Source organism: Panicum virgatum, chromosome 6K (assembly GCF_016808335.1).
Source record: "Panicum virgatum strain AP13 chromosome 6K, P.virgatum_v5, whole genome shotgun sequence".
Classification (NCBI taxonomy): domain Eukaryota; kingdom Viridiplantae; phylum Streptophyta; class Magnoliopsida; order Poales; family Poaceae; genus Panicum; species Panicum virgatum.
This window is the reverse complement of record NC_053141.1, coordinates 11,385,272-11,404,980: the sequence shown is the minus strand read 5'-3', so window position 1 is coordinate 11,404,980 and position 19,709 is coordinate 11,385,272. Positions and strand designations below refer to the sequence as shown.

The window sequence follows — 19,709 nt, the reverse complement described above, 5'->3', positions numbered from 1 at the left end:
GTTAAAATGTCATTTTTACTTTAGTTAAGTGAATAAATCAAAAAGATTTGAAAGGAAGTTTTAAAATAAATAAAGAAACCAAAACTATTTTAATTAAACACTAAAAAGTCTTTTCCTTATTTAATAAATCATTTTCTAAAATTTATTTTAAAATAGAAAAGCATTTATATTTATTTTATTATTTTTAACACACCTTAGATTAACTAAAGTTACAAACATGAATTATGTTTCTAAAATTATTTTATAAAATAAAATATTACAACAACAGACCTATGTTAAGATAGGATTTGCCAAGATAATTGCGCGGGCGCAAAAATCATTCGAAACAGAGTTATAAACAAAACTTAGGAATAAAACCGTTTTCAGGGGTTAAAAGGAAATTACCCATAGTTTGCGGGGGCTGACAGGAAAAATTAGTAAGACACAGTGAATAGTGTTTCCAAAAAAAGTAAAGATCAGGGTTGGATCTGTAAAATGGCAATGGGGCGGGTTTATGTGTTGTGTGTGATCTTGTAAGGGGGTTTTTGGAAAATTTCACAAGATACAAAGAACAGAGCTGTAAATAGATTCTTCTGCAGGGGTCTGTTTACAAAAACACCTCCTTCTCCACGGGGCTCGCGGTGTGCGGCGGCTCTGTGGGCGGCGGCGGGTACTCGCCGCGGCCTCGCTGGCGACGAGGTCGGCACGGAGAGGTTCAGCGGCGAGCGGCGAAGCTGGTGCGCGCTGTGGTTTGCCGGGAGCACGGCAGCGGCATGACGTCGTCGTGCGGGCGGCGACAGCCATGGCGCGGTGGTGGCGCAGCGGCGCTCCGGCGGCGGTGGCGGTGAACGCGGTGAGTTAGCGTGAGCACGAGCTCCAGTGGGACGAGGCGAATCTATTATCGGCGTTTCTCGGCAAAGAACGGGGTGGCAGAGGGGTGCTCACCGGCGGCGATCGTGGCGGACAGGGGCGGCACCGGCGGCCAGTGGGGAGGTGGCTTCGGGACGGGGCGAAGGGATGGGGAATTGGAGGAGGTCGCGAGGGTGCCCTATGCCGGCGGAATCAGACGGGGACGGCACAGGGACGGCGGATTTGGGCAGTGGAGGCCGGCGGCCATGGCGCTAAAGCAGAGCAAGGCGGTTGCGGGCGCGGTGGCGCACGACGCGCGCACGACGAGTGCGAGCGCGGTGACAGAGGGGGAGCTAGGCAGGTGGGAGCGAGGCGAAGGCGAGGCCAGCCGAGCGCGCGGGCAAGGTCGGCTCGGCCATTTATGCGGCGGCGACAGGGCGGTTCGGGGAACAGAGGACAACGACGCGGCGGCAATGGGTGAGGCGGGGGCCGGGACGCCCAGGGCGCGCGGGCGGTAGCGCAGGCTGCGCGAGGCGAGTGGCGAGGGCGGCCGCGCGGATGAGGACTTGGCCTAGCGGCTAACACAACAATATTAGCGGGCTGGAGAGTTGAGGCTAGAGCTCAGTGACATGGTGTGGGGAGAGACAGAGAACTCAGCAATGGAGGGGGACATAAACGGTGAATGGATGGAGGTAGAAGAAACACTTTGAATAAATATCAGTCACAAATTACATGCATTGATTAGGTATCAATCTCATTATTTTTAGGTGATTCAGATTTGAGATACGGCACCGCTCTTATTCGTAGTTTTACAGCAACAAGTCGTTCATGCTCTGCCTCAAGCAGCAACATACTGGCTGGCGCACGCGGAGCTTAGTTTCCATGGAACAGCTGCAGCGCCTTGGCCGCCGTCATCCCGCCCGGCAACTCAACGAACAGCAATATCGCGATCGTCGCGGCGGCCTCCTCCACCGTACTCACGCCCATGTCCGGGAACGGCTTGAACGGGCCCGGCGGCCGCACGGCGTCCGCCATGAGCAGCGATTTGGACAGGTCCTCCCACCCGTTCACCTGCTTCTCCATCTGCGCGGTGATGGTGCCCCTCTTCATCGCCGCCCTGGGGTGCATCAGCGCGGCCACGAACGCCGACACGGTGGCGAACCGCGTGGCCTCGTGCACCATCAGCAGGATCACGACCAGCGCCTCGCTCGCCCGCTGCTGCTCTTTGCCGGAGGCGAGGTCGCCCCTGGCGCGCGCGGCGAGAGCGTTGGCGGCGTCCGCCATCTGCTGCGGGCCGAGCTCGACGCCGGCGAGGCCGAGGCTGGCGCGCGCGGCGAGCGCCTTGGCGGCGTCCGCCTGCTGCTGCGGGCCGAGCCGCTCGAGCGCGCCGCCGGCGAGGCGGAACGTGTTGCCGAGCAGGTCGCCGTAGGAGCCGCCGAAGCCCACGTAGGTGGCGCCCGGGATGAGGCCCCGGGTGAGCTCCCACCACGTGCCGTCGCTGCTCCGGAAGCCCTCCAGGTAGAGGTTGTCGGCGCGAGTGGTCAGCGTGAGCGTGGCGATCTGGGTCCTGAGCACGATGTGGAACCAGCGCCGTGGCGGGGGCTCCACCGGCGGCAGCACGGGGCGGTTGTGGGAGAAGTGCCTCGGGTTGGCCACCCTGCGACGGATGCCGGCGATGAAGTCACCGTAGTTGTCGCTGCCCTGCACGTCGAAGGTGACGGTGAAGAGCGGGTTTGTCGCCGAGGGTGGGTTGGCCGCCGCCATGGAGACAAACGTATGAGATGATGAGAAGACGAAGAAATTGACGGGGCTATCTGATTGAGCACTGATACTAGGACACGCTTATGTAGGCTACTGATGGAGAGGAAAGGCGAGCTCTGGTACGCGAGCGCAGGTGGATGGACATGGCCAAGAGACGTAGCTGTTCAGCGAAGAATCTTAGAACGGTCGCAGCTCGCAGGACTGGACTCCAAACGATGGTGGCGGCACAAGGATGGCACACGCACAAGCACCTAACAATAGTCTGCTATGTTTGGTATCGTTAGGGATAGGGCAATAAGGATCTGCCAGACTAGCGATGGCCCAACCTGTTGCAGGTCCAGCAGCAGCAGCTGCAGCGGAAGGCTATCCGATAACAAAACGTGAACAAATCAGCTGCTTCTATTTCTACTAAAAACCAGATTAGATACCTGTCGGCTGGCCCTTATTATTGGCCGTGTTTGGTTGGCTTTCATGAAAATTTTTTCCAGCTTTGACCACTAATTTAGAGTATCAAATGAAGTATAATTACAAATACACCTCCACAATCCCCCGTGTAAATCGCGAGACGAATTTAATGGGGCATTTGACCGCGCGATTAGAGGATGGTACTGTAGCATCACTGTAGCAAATCATCAATTAATTACCGTCATTAGATTCATCTCGAAAAGTTACATCCGTCCCTGAAAAAGTTTTGCAAATAGATTTCATTTAGTACTCTATGCATACGAGATTTTCTTTTCGAAAAACGTACGCGAAAAATTTATCGTGTATCTAAACACGGCCATTATTTTTTTTGCGGGGGCTGGCCCTTAATTTTGATTTGTCGTGCGAGCAACAAGAGTCCTTTTTGAAGATCAGTATCAGCTCGGGACTTCGGGAAAAAAAATCAAAGGAGCGATTGGCATTGTCGATAAACAGGTACTCCATCCGTTTCGAAATGTAGGTCGTTTTGGTTTTTTTAGATTTATAGTGTTTGCTATGCATCTAGATATAACATATGTATAGATTCATAGCAAAATATATAAATTTAGAAGTGTCAAAACGACCTATATATTAAAACGGAGGGAGTAGTACATTTTTCAGTGGATAATATATTCAATCTCCACTAGGAATAGCTGCGTTACTTTCTGCATAATGAATTGTTCTGGAACCGGGTTCGATTCGAAACGGGTGTCAGATCAGCAAAAGTGCTTGTCAATTTCATCACGGGGCACAAATTCTCGTGCGCATAATCATCACCCATCCATCCACAAAGAGAAGAAATTCTCCATTTATTCTAGTTTAATTTATTTAATTTGCACGTCTTATTCATCGGAGGAAGAAAGTTCATTCATGTAGATGTCTCGTCTTTTGGATTTCGTGGTCCACTGGGCAGCGGGAGCCACCACTCAACAGGCCTAGCCCAATCGAGAACATCCTGGGTCTGTCTAGTTGGCCCTGAGGCCTGCACTAACGTAGCACTAGCACGCCCAACGGCCCAAGGCCTGCTACTACTCTGCAGGCTGCGAGCCCACGTCGATCCCCTTGCACTTTCCCGGGCCTGTGTCGTGTTGCTGCGTTGACTAACCAACCATTTTACAGTAACGGAATCAGAGGGTTTCAGATCTTGCTGCCTTCAGATTGGTTGCAGGTAGCATCAAAACAAATCAAAGAGAAGAGTTTTTGTTAGGTAAAGACTACTTTCCAGCCGGCCGTGCGTTTGCGTGTCGGCACGGCCGCCTCCATGCGCCCTCTGTTCTTCTACCATTTTTCTATCCGACCCAGGCGCGTCGATAGATTCATTTCGCGTGCCCCTTCTCTCTCACCCTCATCCTCCTCCCCCACCTCCGCCCTCTCGCCGCCCGCCCCTCCTTTCTCGGCCAGCTCGCCGCCGGTGCTGCCGCCGCGGGCCTCTCCTCCCCTCCCCGCTCTCTTCCTCCTACCTCTCTACCTCCCACTCTACCCCGCAAACCCTAGGCCGCCATGGATGCTAGCTCATCGCCGGTTGTGCCGCGAGTCTTCGTCAAGTTGCCGGGCACTTCTCCCCCGCCTAGATCTGCGCGCCTCGAGTTGTGGTCGTCTTCCCCGCCCCCGCCCCCACCCCCTGGCCACGCGTGCTCCCAGTTAAGGTGCGTTGGCTTGCTGGGCCGCGGCCATCCCACCACCGGCCGCGGCGGCGGGGGGTCGGATCCGCCGCCCCTGGGTGCGGATTTGCGCATCCTGGCCCTAGGTGGCTTCATCCTCGTCGGTTTATTTTTGGCGAGGTGTGGAAGCGCAGATCAAGACAAGATGTGTTTTCTTTCGCTCTCTATGGAGTGGCTACATAGAAATGATAATTTTGTGCCACTATGTTTAACCGGATATTCTACAACTACTACTTTTGACCATTCTACCTGCATGACCGAGCCGTCAACCATTGCAACCGTGAATCGACAAGGTGGCCTACTTCTGCGTTGGCATTCCCTACTTCACTCTACGTTTTTATATTTGTTGAGTTCTTCTATGTAATCATGAACATATATTCAATTGCGTATGCGGTTATAGGTGGGAGTTCAAGTCGGGACAGGCTCCTAAAGGAAAGGGAAAGATACATCAATATGAGTAATCAGAAGAAGGAAGAATTATTGCTGCGGAACCATGAATACAAGAGGTAGGCAAAATTAAACGTTGCCGGCCCCGCACAAACACTATTGCCAACTACACGCACAGGTGTCCAAATACCAAAATTGAAGCATTACCACAACCTTTATACTTCCTTTATTGTACGTCTTATTTTTTGCCGTGTTATGCAGATAATACTATGCCTATGCTGACCATGAACCAATGTCTGGGGCAGCCTGATGAAGAATATATTGACCCCCAAATTATTCGAGCCTACCCACCCTAATGATGAAGAATGTGATGAAACCGACATGAATGAATGCCATCAAATACCCAACCTGGACTTATTTGTGGATGATGGGATGATAGACCTTAATGAAGGTATATGCCTTATATCATTAGTTTCTGGATAGATCCTATTTCGCAGCGCACAACAAGACTTGCTGATCTTATTACTATTTGCACCCATGTGATGACTACGAGTTGTACCGTGTGTTGGGTGATGAGGTTGCTGACTCGGCCAACGTTGTGGACGATCCATATGGTTCAATTTACCAAAACCTGCTAGCTAGGCATAAATTGAGGGAAGTTCCTGACTGCCGACACTGTGGAGCAAAAAGATTTCAGTATGAGCCTCCAGGATTGTGTTGCAGAAAAGGCAAGGTAAACATACATATACCCGAGGTCCCTGCTGAACTAAAAAGATTGTTCACAAGTCAAGTGCATGATGATGCAAAGTATTTTCGGAAACATATACTGTACTTCAACTCTCATTTCTCCTTCACAAGTCTTGGAGTAACACTTGATCACTGCAGCAGGGACAGACATTTACACGTTTTGAATTCAAGGTGCCAGGTTCCCATGGTCCAAGACATTCGCAACTATACTTTTATGATACAAAAGATCAAACATTGGCACATAGAGCAAAACAGTCCTTTGACCTGGATATCAACATCATCCGCAACATACTACAAATTAAATATTGCAAGACAATCCATGTCCAGACTTTCAATAGAGTGAGTGCTTTTCCAAACTTGGATAACTATTGTATTGAGCTAAACACGGATATCACACCTGACCAGCGAAGGTATAACGCACCAACTACATCACAAGTTGCTGCTATCTGGATGGAAGGGAATGATCCACAAAGAAGTTTTGATAGGAGTGTGCTTGTATACTCCAGAGGAGATAGGCCACGGTATATCAAAGCATATCATGGTTGCTATGACCCATTGTCCTACCCTGTGTAACACACTAGAGGAGAAACCATGTGGAACAAATTCATGCCATACAATGAAGCACCTACGATACAGCCACCAGATGGTGCTCATGTGCAACCCATGGATGACACCACTGAAGTAGATCATGGTACGTAAAAATTTATGCTATGCTACTTCTCTGTTCTATAACAATCAAAAAATGTAGTGACTATTATTTTGTGATTTTGCAGACAATGTAAATGCTGCTGATAATCAATTAGATGAGGCTGATGATGACATGTAGGAAGCAGAATTCATTAGTAGGGTTGCTGAGGCAACTCAACAACCTAGATATGTGACCCTAAGAGAGTGGTGTGCATTCAAACTGCAAATTCGAAGGGGGATTTTTAACGTCCCGTTGTTTGGAGGTCGCCTTTTCCAACAATGGACAGTTGACATGTATGTTAAGATGGAGTCCATGAGGTTTGATTGGTATTCTAATCCCAAACACCAAAAACTCATAAGGGCAGAACTATACCAGGTGAGAAATCATAAACTATTTTGCTATGGTTATAATTTTCTTGAATAGTTTGACACTAGGGTAGAAGAAAAAATAGGAACTCTAACTATGGTTTATCCCATTGCAGGGATTGGTTGATGTAATTCATGCTGGAGAGACACAAGGTTCTAAGGTTGGTAAGAGAATTGTTCTTCCAAGAACATTTTCGGGGTGCAATCGCGATATGCAACAAAGGTTTCCGAATGCCATGGCTATTGTGCATCGCTTTGGGAAGCCTGATTACTTCATCAAAATGACTTGCAATCCTTACTGGGACGAGATAGTGAGCAATCTTGAACCTGGCCAGACACCACAAGATCGACCAGATCTGGTGTCAAGAGTTTACAGGGCAAAGTTACGGGACGTCAAAGATTTATTGATCAAGAAACATTATTTTGGACAAGTTGCATTGTATTATCATGTTACTAAATTCCAAAAGAGAGGGTTACCACATGAACACTTTCTATTGATCATGAGGCGTGGTAGCAAATTAACGACCCAGAAGCATATGATGAAGTTATTTCGGCCGAGATACCAGACAAGGACAAGTACCTGGCGTTGCATGGTCTGGTCATCAAGCATATGCTGCATGACCATCTGGTGTACTAAATAGGAAATGCCCTTGTATGGTGGATGGGGAGTGCCGCTTTCACTATACTAGGCAATTTCAAGATGCAACACAGCAAGGCACCGAATCATACCCTTTATACAAGAGGAGAGATGAGGGACGCCGTGTCAGGATTAGGGTGCACAGTTGGATAACAGGTGAGTTGTGCCGTACAATCCTGGACTGCTAATGAGATATAACTGCCACATTAATGTAGAAGCTTGCTCAAACAGCAATGCTATTAAGTATCTATATAAGTATGTGTATAAAGGGCATGACTGTGCTTCATTCTCAGTTGAGGCCAATCAACAAGAGCAAGATGGAGTAATCAATGAGATTCGTCAATACAGGGATGCGAGATATATATCACCACCCGAGGCTGTGCATAGGATTTTTGCTTTCCCACTTTTTGCTGTCTACCCATCTGTATTGCAGCTCCAACTGTACTTGCAGGGCATGCAGTCTTTTCCTTATGAGGAGTCTAAGAACCTGGAGGATGTTGTGATGCACCTTGGTTCTGATTTGACGACCCATACTGAGTACTTCAAAGTGAACTATGTCGATAGTTTTGCTAGGAAACTATTGTATAGAGAGTTCCCTGAGCACTACTGCTGGATCAAAGGCTGAAAGGTGTGGCAAAGAAGGAAGCAAAGTCATCTACAGATTGGACGAGTTATATATGCAAACCCTGCCAAAGGAGAGAGATACTTCCTGCGAGTGCTATTGAATCACGTCAGAGGTGCCACCTCATATGAGAATTTGAGAACAGTGGCCAGCATCACATGTTGTACGTTTAGAGAAGCATGCGAGAAAAGAGGACTCATGGAGACAAATAGGTCACTTGATGATTGCTTGACTGAGTCTGCCACTTTTCAGATGCCATGTTCCCTGCGAAGGTTATTTGTGATCATTCTGATTTTTTGTGAGGCCACTAACATACGTGGTCTCCGGGAGAAGCACAAGATAGCAATGGGTGAGGACTACTGCCGGGACAACTCCAATAATGCCTCTGTGGAGCAACAAGTACTAAGAGACATGCGAGATATGGTTCACTAGATGGGTAAGGATTTCAAAAATTATGCTCTTCCTGATGTGAATGATGCTGGTAATTCTTTTTGTTGCCATCTAGCAAGATTATTCTTATGTATAATCTAATGTTTTGTTATTTAATAAAAAATAATATATACGGTCTTCTCCACAATAGGTGTATTTCCCAATGACATGATGCGAGATATCAGAGAGGAACAGAATGTGTTGACGCTCGCTAACGACTCATTTGAGGCATCATCTTAAGCCTAAAATCATGAGAATAAAGTCTAATACCAGCTGATGTTATCCAAAAAGAGCCAATTCCACATTTCCTCTTAGAAATATTGCTATATTGGAATTCAGACAGAAATGCAGGTAAAACAGGCTTCAAGCGTCAAGATACAAACCCGATCATCAGAGCAAGCTATCAGCTCCTGCATGAGCGTATGGAAGACGAGCGTCAACACTAGTGGTAGGAATTATTGCTAACAAATTCCATAAAGTATTGGTGTACATTTATGTGCAGGTTGCTTATGCTTGGAAGTGAGAGAAGAATGCAGCCCAAAAGCAAGGTGACACGTCGTTGATCCGAGGCAACAACTTCTCGATGAATCAGGCGCATTCAAACTGACTTAAGATAGGCCCTTACCCATATACATGACATGGAGGCCCACCTAGCAGCCATCTGACTGAAGACCGGGCCAAACGGGCCCAGCCTAGGTCGGCCGACCTAGTGGTGGCGGCCCACGAGCCCCACCGACTCTCATTAACACATGGCGTCGCATGGTTGGCTACCTATGGCGGTTTGGCTCCATTCTCAGGGTGGTTCCCTCCTATAAATACAAGGGGAGGGGTTCCAAATGAAGACACACACACCACACACCACACCATTCACTCTCCTCTTGAGTTCTCACTTGGGTTAGAGCTGTTTTAGGGAGTCTAGGAGTAGAGGTACTCTGGAGCAGCGCCGGTAATGGTGCTCTTCTCCAATTTGTACCTCTACACGAGAGTGAGGAGGAGTCGGGAGATGTGCCGGTCTTGTCAGCGCTCTTCTCCGCTTGTACCTCGACGGATGCTTATTCGGTTGTAAGTGTTCGAGACTTTCTTTGTTTATTTAGAATTAGTGTTTAGATCACAAGTTATCATCTCTGCCTTATATTAGTTGATATGTATGCTTAGCGAGTAGTATTTGACTCTAGAGTTGGGCTCCGGATAGAAAAGGATAACCCTGATCGCCTTTAGAGTTAGTAGGGAAAGGCGTAGACATGGTGTCTAGGTTGGACTATACCACTCAGTTGTCTGATAGTCCCACGATTTGTAGAGGTAGCCGACAAGTGGTGATAGCCCTGTTCGAGCCCTAGTAATCCTGCACATTCGGATATCGGATAGAGTATTATTACTGGAGCTATCGGCTTGTATAAGACGGTCGAAACCGTTAGCTCGAAGTATAACGGCGACGTGATCTCTTCTTTTAAACATAGATTCTAGATATTAGAAAATCCTCTCTTTCCTATCGTCCTACACCAGTGTGTGTGTCCTTGGACTGTCTGAACCCGTAGATAGTGTACTCACATTCCCCAGTGGATACTACCCTGGAATACTCTTGGGTGAAAGCTACAGCGGTATCCGTGCGCTTGCGGGTTTTATTCGTGACGTTACAAAGTACCAACAAGCTTTCTGGCGCCGTTGCCGGGGAATGACAGCTACATTATCTTCGGACTCAATCGTCCTCGTATCTTTTTCATTTTCTTTCCTTCTACCTCAACCCCCGCTACCCATGGAGCAGCCATTCTTTCCACAGCTCTCCACCCTAAGGGGCGAGTTCTCTAAGCCATTATCATCTTCCTCATCTAACCATGAACTCGACCCTGGCTTTATAGCCATGGTTCGGAAGCAACCTTTCTCGGGAGAAATTCATGAAGATCCCTATGAGCATTTGCAAGAATTCGAGAAACTGTGTTCGGGTCTAGTAATCCTAGGCATGGCACAGGAAGCCTTGTTGTGGAAATTGTTGTTGACGGCTCTTAAGTACTAAATTTAGGCCGTCAACTCCTGCATAAATACATAAAATGTGAGCATCAACCTTGTGGTAGGGGTTTATTACTGACTATTTCCACGAGTGTTGGTAAATATTTGTATGCAGGTGAATTAATGGAGAAAACGCACTTCATGAGCAGGGAAACACACTCCACATATCAAGGCAAAATGCGCGACTATGTACAGGGATCAAATGGCCCACTAGATAGCCTCACTTGAGAAGGAATGCAGCCCACAAGAAAGGTGACAAGTCATCAATCTGTGGCAATACCCTCTCGACGAATCAGACGCATTCAGGTGGATCTACGGGCCCACCAGAGCTACCAAACCGCCTCAAGACAAGCCATGACCCACATACATAACATGGGGGCCCACCTAGCAGTGTCCAGACCAAGAATTGGGTCGTTTGGCCACCTTTTCTGGTCGACCGACCTACAAGGTCGGCCGACCATAGGTCGGTTCGCCTCGGCCTCATCTTCCACGTGGAGATCCCTCATTTGATGCCAAAGGCGGTGCAAGAAGGCGCCAGCTCAATCCTGCAGCTGAGGAGGCCATGGCACCCCTCTATAAATAGTAGAGGGGGGGGGGGCTCCAAAATGAAGACATCCACCAAGTGCAACTCCAAGCCTCCTCTTTGGTTTAGAGTAGTCCTAGCTTGGGGAGAGGGTAGAGGTACTCAGGAGGGGTGCCGGTCTTCGGCGCTCTTCTCCATTTTGTACCTCTACGAGAGTGAGAGATTAGTTCGGGAGAAGTGCCGGGGTGTCGGCTCTCTGCTCCCAGCTTGTACCTCTACGGATGTTGCTACATTCTTCAGGTTTAGTAAGTATTCATGGTTCCTATCTCTAGTTTTATACTTTGTATAGTATATGCTAGTAGTGCTTGTAGTTGAGTGAGATCAGTTCTCTTACTTGTCGGTTCGTCATTCTATATTCATACAGAGTGCTGTAGTTTGCTACGGGATATCATATGTAGTTAGACTGCAGTAGTAATCAGTAGCTTAGGCGTGGTGTCTAGGCTAAGGGTTATCATTCGTTTGCCTTATATCCCACGGTTTAGTAGAGGTAGGCCGTAGGTGGTGACAGCCCTATTGGTCCTTCGTAATCCTCCACGTTCGGATATAGCGTAGAGCTGTTGGCCGGAGTTGACTGGCAGACCAGTTGTAAGCTGGTGCCCAAAGCGAGTATTGTGCCTGAGAGATCGACCTTTAACTCAATAGTAGCACTATCTTAGGAATCCTCCCTACCCTTCTACGTATCTAGGTGTGTCCTTGGACTGACTAGAATAGAAGAGAGTGCACACATGTTCCCTGTGGATTCGATTACCCTTGGAATACTCTGAGGTGAAAGCTACAACAGTATCTGTGCGCTTGCGGATTTATTCGTGATGCTAAAATACCCAACAATTGTTCCCTTTGTCTCTTATGGAGAGAGCGGAGCAATGGTACACCCTCACGATAGGAAATATGAGCGATGATTGGGAGGAGTTTCGAGATGACTTTTGTTACTCGTTCTCTCTCACCGAACGCATAGACTCCCTACCAATTGACATCCTCGTTTTTGGGCAATTAGAGAAGGAGTCCATAGGTACAGCATGGGCTAGATTCTCACGCCTTTTGGCATCTATCCGAGACATGTCTATACCCGATGAAGTATCGTTGAACATTTTCTACTTGGGTTTAGACATGGAAACTACCCTAGAGCTTGACGTCGCCAGCGGTGGATGGTTCGCACTCACAACTCTGGAAGAAGGAAGAGACATCCTAGATAGTTTCCTAGAAGACACTTTCTTCGCTACCAACCATAGTGAACCCCGCCGGGAGGAATCCGCGTCGAGCCATGAGAGTCTCTCAACACCCGAATCTAAGCCTTCATCTTCCACAACCCAATATTCGTTTGTTGAGCCCTCTCCCGAAACCACGAACACCAAAGGAAGAAGAAATTCAACCTTCGGAGTTCTCTTTCCTATTCGAGGATGAACCTTTAGGAAAAATCCAAAACCCCTCGAATCATCTTAGGCACGAGGAGCCTACAAAATCGATGTGTCTTTATGAGACCCTCGATATAATTTCCCGTCATACACCCGCAATTGATTGGTCAAAGGAGGCAAAGCGTGCTTCCGAAGCGATTCGGATTAGCCCAACCTCTACAACCATCACTTGTTCTATGAAGAAAAAAAATCATAGAAGCTCTTCATGACCCTGCTGTTGAGGTTTGCATCTTACCCGATTACCTTTTGGATACTCTTGTGGGTAACAAGTCTTTAACCCCGACCGACAAATACTTTAAAAGTCCATCCGGACTGTACTTTGAATGTCGGGGGATTGCAAGGGACGTGCCTATCACCATAGACAAAATCGAGGTGCATTTAGATTTTTACATCTACGATATCCTCGATTTTTATCTTCTCCTAGGCCTCCCGCTAGAAAATCTTCTGGCGTCTCATGGGAGCCTAGATGAAAAGGTTAGGAAAACTGGCTCGGCCACTGCTACTCCTCATCTAGATAATCTTCTAGCAAAGCCTCTTCTCGAGCAAAACCCGCTCAAGGAGATGATGCATACATCTCCGTTCATATCATCCGAGCCCGTTCTCTTGGGAGTTCTAGAATCCTCTAAAGAATACGACTCGGAAGATATCCTTCACTTTTGTGAAGAAGAACGTTCATCATCACCCTTGATCGAGTTTGAGCCTCTTCCCGATGGCCTAGAATCTATTGTTCTCGACCTTGATCGAGATACAACTATAATCTTTCACGATGAACCTCTTGAGATGAAGAATCTATGGGCCAAGGAATCTTGTGAGGCGCCGACTCTGGAGTCCAATGAAAATGATTCCTCAAATGAGCATGGGAATTTCACTTTTGACATACCACGTAAACCATGCTCATTCAATGCAACTCTAGAGTCAGGCATGCTTAGTGCACCGTGCACACACGAGGACAACAACCACCTTATGGTCCTCTTCTGCAAAATCTTCAGAAGGTTGGTTGTAGATGTATATGTTTATTGTAAACATTGCAGATTTCGTGGGTGCATCGTGGCACTAACCTTGTAGCCAGCTTCAACAATTGGTGGTGAAACAATGACCCATCACCAATTATGGCTACAAGAGTTATCATGGTCGAGCTTATGACCAGAAACAAAGCACTACCGGGAGATAGCCCGGACTATTATTTATTTACTTATTTATTTCCCTTTCAATAAAAAGCAAGAGCATGTTCTAGGATATAGCTTTCCTTTGGGTATTTTTGGTTGCTAACATTTCTAGGGGAAGATCAAGAAGAATGACAGACAAGCAACACCTACGAACATGAGAGCTACACCGATTACAACATCTCGATATGCCTTGATGAAGGAACAACTACAGAAGGAGACTTGAACTCCATACACTTGAAGTTTTGCAAACCCCAAGTGTGGGGGAGGTATGTGAGTGCCCCGAAGTAAATTCTTTTCTTAATTCATATCTTGTCTTGGAATTGGTGTATGTCCTCTCATCTTGCTCTAAAAAAATGAAAAAAAATGAGAGGAGTTGCCATGGTGACAACATTGAATCTCCATCAACAAAATGCCGTGGTAAGTACTCTCAATGTCCTGCTTTTGACACTAAACAAAGCCCTACCGGGAGGTCGCCCGAGGATTACCAAGTTCGTGCTCACGCATATCCCTCTTTGAATAAAGCTCAGTCATGCTTCCTTGCTCCATTTATCTGTCCTTGTATGCTCTAGTTTGAATGTATGATGCAGCAAATGCATTCATAGGTGTTTTAAATTAAGCATGGTGCTTAGTTTAGAATGTCTTCTTCGGTCAAACTGGCATGGTGTCAAGTTTGATTGATGAACCTCAGAGTTAATACTTGTATAGATGTTGGTTGCATATATGGACTAACCCCTGCAGAAAAATCAAATCCAATTGGGTGAGTCAGTGAGCTAAATTCAAACGGGAAGGTAAGTAGAGGTTTTGGATTAATATTGCACGGCATACTCATGCTGATGCAATCTTGATTTAGCCTTGCTTGAGTAAGTACCATGGTGAGATTAAATTTTATTTTCAATAAATTTTAGGAGCCCCCCTGGTTTTTAAAACTAGTAGGGCCATTAGTTTGTTTCTATATTTTTGTTTTTGAATAAGCACCAAGTACAAGTGTGGGGAGATCTCTCGGAACTTTCATGTGTATACACTCGAGATCTCCCACAACACATGCCCAACACCGAACGAACCCGCACGCAAAAGGCCAAGACGAACTGGTGCTAGCAAGGTTTTGCCAACCGGTACTACCACCATTCGTTCTTCATCGCGACGGTTTGCGCACTCTACCCCTCATACTCTCCCTAACCTATGAGTTTAAATGAAATCTTGGTTAATCATTAAAATTAAACTCAAGGTATCCTCTGGTTCTGTGCTTCTCAATGATTGGCTTGCATACCTTTTATTCTTTGCTAAGCCTGAGCTTGTGAATCATATCTTAGGGAACCAATGATTGTTAAGTTGTTGACTAGTTTGATATGGTTTAATGGAAAAATCCTTGGTTTCTTTGCTTATATGTCTGGGAAATTTTTTATTAAAAAGAAAACCTCCATAGCTTTACAACTCCACGTGTTTGTCCTACCAAAGCCATATGTTGACCTTCATGATACAAATCTTTACACATATGTGCCTTGTTGTTACATTGAGCTTCTTCAAACTTTGTGACCCTAGTGAGATGTCTTTCATACCTGCTTGATCAAGATCATGTGCACTCCACCAGCTGAACTTCTACACTGGAAGTCAGCTATGCCATTCCATCCATCCACAAAATAAAACTCCATATTTAATGACCTCTCTCTCTAGTATCTTTCAAATGAGGCATGAGCTATTAAAAAAAGAGAAAGATGGCATGCCCAAGAAGCATGACCCAAAAAAAGAGAGAAAAATTGGACACATCAAGGTCCAAGAAAAAAAGAAAAAAAAGAGAAAAAAGAGATATACAATAATATAGCCATGTCCTCATGTTATCCAAATAAAGGAGAGAGAGATTCATAAAAGGAGTATTCGATTTCTATCATCCACCTTCCACATATGTGCACAATCTTGATCAACTTGTTTAATTTGTCATCTCCATGGATCCATTGTTTGATTTTGCGATATATGTGACACAAGTGCATGCTTCCATTTCCCTACCATGAGATCCACATAAGCCATCTTTAGAAGTAGGATGAAAAGAGACAATGCCTTGGTGAGGATATCTACACATTGAGCGACATGAGAGATCCTTTGCAGAAGTAAAGCTATGGTTGGTCCTTCCAAAAATATTTTTCAAAACCAGTCATATAGCAGGAAAGTGGAGGAGCCTGAAGTCAATACCATTCCGCTCTTCAACTTCCCAAACAATTCATGGTAGACACATCAAAATTCACAGGCAAAGGTAAGGCCTAGAATAATTTGTATGCAGGTACCATATCATATGAAGTCGGGTCCGCCTTAGTTCTTGCCTTTACTCGAGGATGAGCAAAGAACAAAGTGTGGGGGATCTTAGCTTGTTGACTCTCGCTAATGACTCATTTCAGGCATCATCTTAAGCCTAAAATCATGAGAATAAAGTCTCATACCTGCTGATGTTATCTAGAAAGAGCCAATTCCACGTTTCCTCTTAGAAATATTGCTATATTGGAATTCAGGCAGAAATGCAGGTAAAACAGGCTTCAAGCATCAAGATACAAATCCGATCATCAGAGCAAGTGTTAGGAGTTATATGCTAACAAATTCTACAAAGTGTTGGTGTACATTTATGTGCAGGTTGCTTATGCTTGGAAGTGAGAGAAGAATGCAGCCCAAAAGCAAGGTGACACGTCGTTGATCCGAGGCAACAATTTCTCAATGAATCAGGCACGTTCACGAGGATCTACGGGCCCACCAGAGCTACCAAACCAACTTAAGATAGGCCCTTGCCCATATACATGACATGGGGGCCCACCTAGCAGCCATCTGACCGAAGATCGGGCCAAACGGGCCCAGCCCACGGTCGGCCGACCAGCCAGGTCGGCCGACCTAGTGGTGGCGGCCCACGGGCCCCACCGACTCTCATTGACATGTGGCGTCGCGTGGTTGGCTACCTATGGCAGTTTGGCTCCATTCTCGGGGTGGCTCCCTCCTATAAATACAAGGGGAGGGGCTCCAAATGAAGACATACACACCACACACCACACCATTCACTCTCCTCTTGAGTTCTCACTTGGGTGAGAGTTGTCTTAGGGAGCTTAGGAGTAGAGGTACTCAGGAGGGGCGCCGGTAACGGTGCTCTTCTCCAATTTGTACCTCTACACGAGAGTGAGTAAGAGTCGGGGGATGTGCTGGGCTTGTCGGCGCTCTTCTCTGTGTGGCAGAACCAGTTTGAATTACACTAGTTCAAGTGCACATCGCACTTCAACCGGTATAATCATTGGTCTATCGAGTAAAATCCCGATAAAACCACTTGATATCGGATCATAACACAAGTATATTTCCTGCACGAAGGCGAGTCAGAGATACAACATTGCACAATATTTCACATCACATAGATAAGGGGTGTAATTTACATCAGAGTTTTGAAGCTAGTGAGCCGAAGCTCTAGCGTTTACAAGTTTTATCCCAAATGAAACTAGAGAAGTTTCACAGAAACTAAGTATAAGAGAAGTTCTGCAGTGAAAAGGAAAACACAACTATACACAACCGTCGTGGGGTAGATGTCATGGTAAGCCCGGACATGACATCATTCAGCCGAGTCATTACTGGTTATTGATGGTTCCCATTCCATGGACCAACCAGTAGGTAACACACTAGGCCAAGTCAAGCTAGTGTTTGGGTCCTCACAAATCATTCCTGAAAACAAGGTCACAAGCAAGTCTGAGTATACTAATACTCAACAAGACTGACCCATCAAAGGGTATATAGTAGCCCTTTAACTAGACATGCAATGTTTATGAAGGCTATGGGGTTTCTTTTGCTGAAAAGCAACAAAGAGTAGATCCTTATTTTCAAGTTTTAGCTTTCAGATTCTAGTTGGATTAACTAGTCTAGATAAGCACCTATCTACACAAATATGGTAGAGGATATATTTGCATCCAACAAGATTAAGTATCATGAATGTTTCATTTCTTACTCTATGTTGCAAAGGGATCAAGCAGTCTCAATATCCGCGAGAAACGGACGATTCTGAATCGAATTTCCAACCTTGCAAGGGTAAACCTAACACACACGCTTGGAGCACTATTGAGTCACTCCCAAGCAACCGTTTGCTTCTCATTCCGGTTCATGGATCAACGCCACTCTCCCCGACAACAGAGAACCGCTCTTCTCTGCACTCGTGGATTGTTGTGCAACATAAAATAAACTTTAGTTATAGATTAACTTCCTATCTCTAAGAGAGAGTGGGGGGGTATGTCCATTTGTCGGGCCGAGGTGTTACTAGGCTTACCGCATACCATATTTACGGCATGTGGCTAGTACTTTCAAAAGCTTAACCACCGCTACCACACACTGCGGCCTTATCAAGTTCATCAACACAGACGGACTTCAACAAATCCGTCCATGATCCTTATAGTGATTGCAAGAAGGTAAACAATCAACTCCTATAAAGCTCGCGAGTGACAGGCAATCACTCGACTTTTACCGGTCCTATTAGCATAGCAGCTATTCGAAGTGTTCAACAATAGGTACCTAGAATTATGCATCTAGGTTTTCATTCAACTCCAATAACTTAAATGCACAAACAATTAGTAATAAGTTGCATAAAATAATAGGATTATGCACCGGGGCTTGCCTGTAGTAGTGTCTATAGGGTCAGTATGTTGGGGTTCTTCCAAATCGGGGTTCGGAGCTTTAGTTATGTTAACAGCGTTAACTTGAGCTTCAGAGAATTTCCCGTCTGGCTCCTGGATGAGCTCGTATATTCTGTCAACTAGCGGGGTGACTTCTATATGAAATGCAATATTTGGAAATGATTAGTGAAGTGCTTGAGTATAGCTTTCCTTCACTAAAGAGTTGGAAATCATTTAAACAATCCATAAAAAGGTTTTAAATAATTTGTAAAGGCATACACAAAATACAAGAGAATTTTCAAAAGTATGAGTTAAAGTTTGGAAAAGAGTTTTGAAAATTTTTATAAAGTTGGTCATGTGTTATAGAACACATGATTCAAAGCTCCTTTATAGCATAGCTTTAGAATAAAAGTTTAAATTAAAAAGTGCTATTATTAAATTTTATTTTTGGAATTTGCTACACAAGAAAATATTTCAAATTCTTCACACCAGATGATAGAACTAACTAAAAGGAACAAAACAAAATTAATTTCACATTTTTCTGATTTTTCTACATTTTTCTAGAATTTTGCAAAGTGCACTGGAAAAGAAATATAAAGGAAAAAGAAATTTTGCAGAAAGGACCCTAGAAAGTTTTTGGGGCTTGCAATCAGGCCCTTGGCCGGAGTCAGAGGGGGAGGAGAGGGTTGATTGGCCAAATCCGGCGAGGAGGTTCGCCGGTGGCGTGGGTCAAGGAGCCAGGGAGGTTCAGGGGGTCGAGGCGCACCTGCTGATGGGTTTGGGTTGGGTGCGGGGTGGCCGGAGCGGTGCTGCTACGGCGAGCAGGGAGGCGGCGGCGGAGGGGAATGGAGACGACGAGGCTCCGGTGAAGGATTGACAGAGAGGAGGAGCTGGTGAGCTTCTCAGGATCAAGGTGAAGCTGTCACGGGGGTCAGGGTGGCTGGCGAGGTGGCATGCGGAGGAGGGTCCTGGGTAGCATGGCGCAGGCTTGGCAGGCCAGCAAGAGGTGATGGAGGAGCTGCGGGACTTCATGCGCGACGCGTGGGGTGGCAGGAGGCGACGGGTTGGCGAATCCGCTGCAGCGCGCTCGCCAGAGTTGAAGAAACAGGGGCGGCAGCTCAGCGGCGCAGCATGGCAAGGGGAAGTAGGGCCAGCAACGGAGGGGAGTGGGACCAGGGGAGTGCAGGGAGGCCGGGTGTAACACCCTAATTTAAATTTCAGCATTTATTAATAAATTTAATTTGGCTTTATTCAAATTTCTAAGGTTTATTGTGCTAGTAATGCATTTAATCTAATTTTGGTGCATAAGTAATTAAAATTTTCCTTAGATTTAATTGTGTT

The 19,709-nt window shown here is 46.3% G+C and overlaps 2 protein-coding genes across 2 annotated transcripts; one reads left to right on the top strand and one right to left on the bottom strand.

Moving 5' to 3' along the window:
- Positions 1-781: 781 nt before the first annotated feature.
- LOC120713230 lies at positions 782-1,346 on the top strand. Its single transcript, XM_039999225.1, has 2 exons — positions 782-832; positions 900-1,346. The coding sequence occupies exons 1-2, from the start codon at positions 782-784 to the stop codon at positions 1,344-1,346; spliced, it is 498 nt and encodes a 165-aa protein (XP_039855159.1).
- Positions 1,347-1,515: 169 nt separating this feature from the next.
- LOC120711735 (protein synthesis inhibitor II-like) lies at positions 1,516-2,938 on the bottom strand. Its single transcript, XM_039997363.1, has one exon. The coding sequence runs from the start codon at positions 2,590-2,592 to the stop codon at positions 1,702-1,704; it is 891 nt and encodes a 296-aa protein (XP_039853297.1). The 5' UTR covers positions 2,593-2,938; the 3' UTR covers positions 1,516-1,701.
- Between the last annotated feature and the right edge of the window lie 16,771 nt (positions 2,939-19,709).

Coding starts and splice junctions, on each gene's coding strand:
- LOC120711735 (XM_039997363.1), bottom strand. CDS start 2,592: ATGGCGGCGGCCAACCCACCCTCGGCGACAAACCCGCTCTTCACCGTC.
- LOC120713230 (XM_039999225.1), top strand. CDS start 782: ATGGCGCGGTGGTGGCGCAGCGGCGCTCCGGCGGCGGTGGCGGTGAAC. Junction 833..899: donor CGGCGGTGGCGGTGAACGCG/GTGAGTTAGCGT, acceptor TTCTCGGCAAAG/AACGGGGTGGCAGAGGGGTG.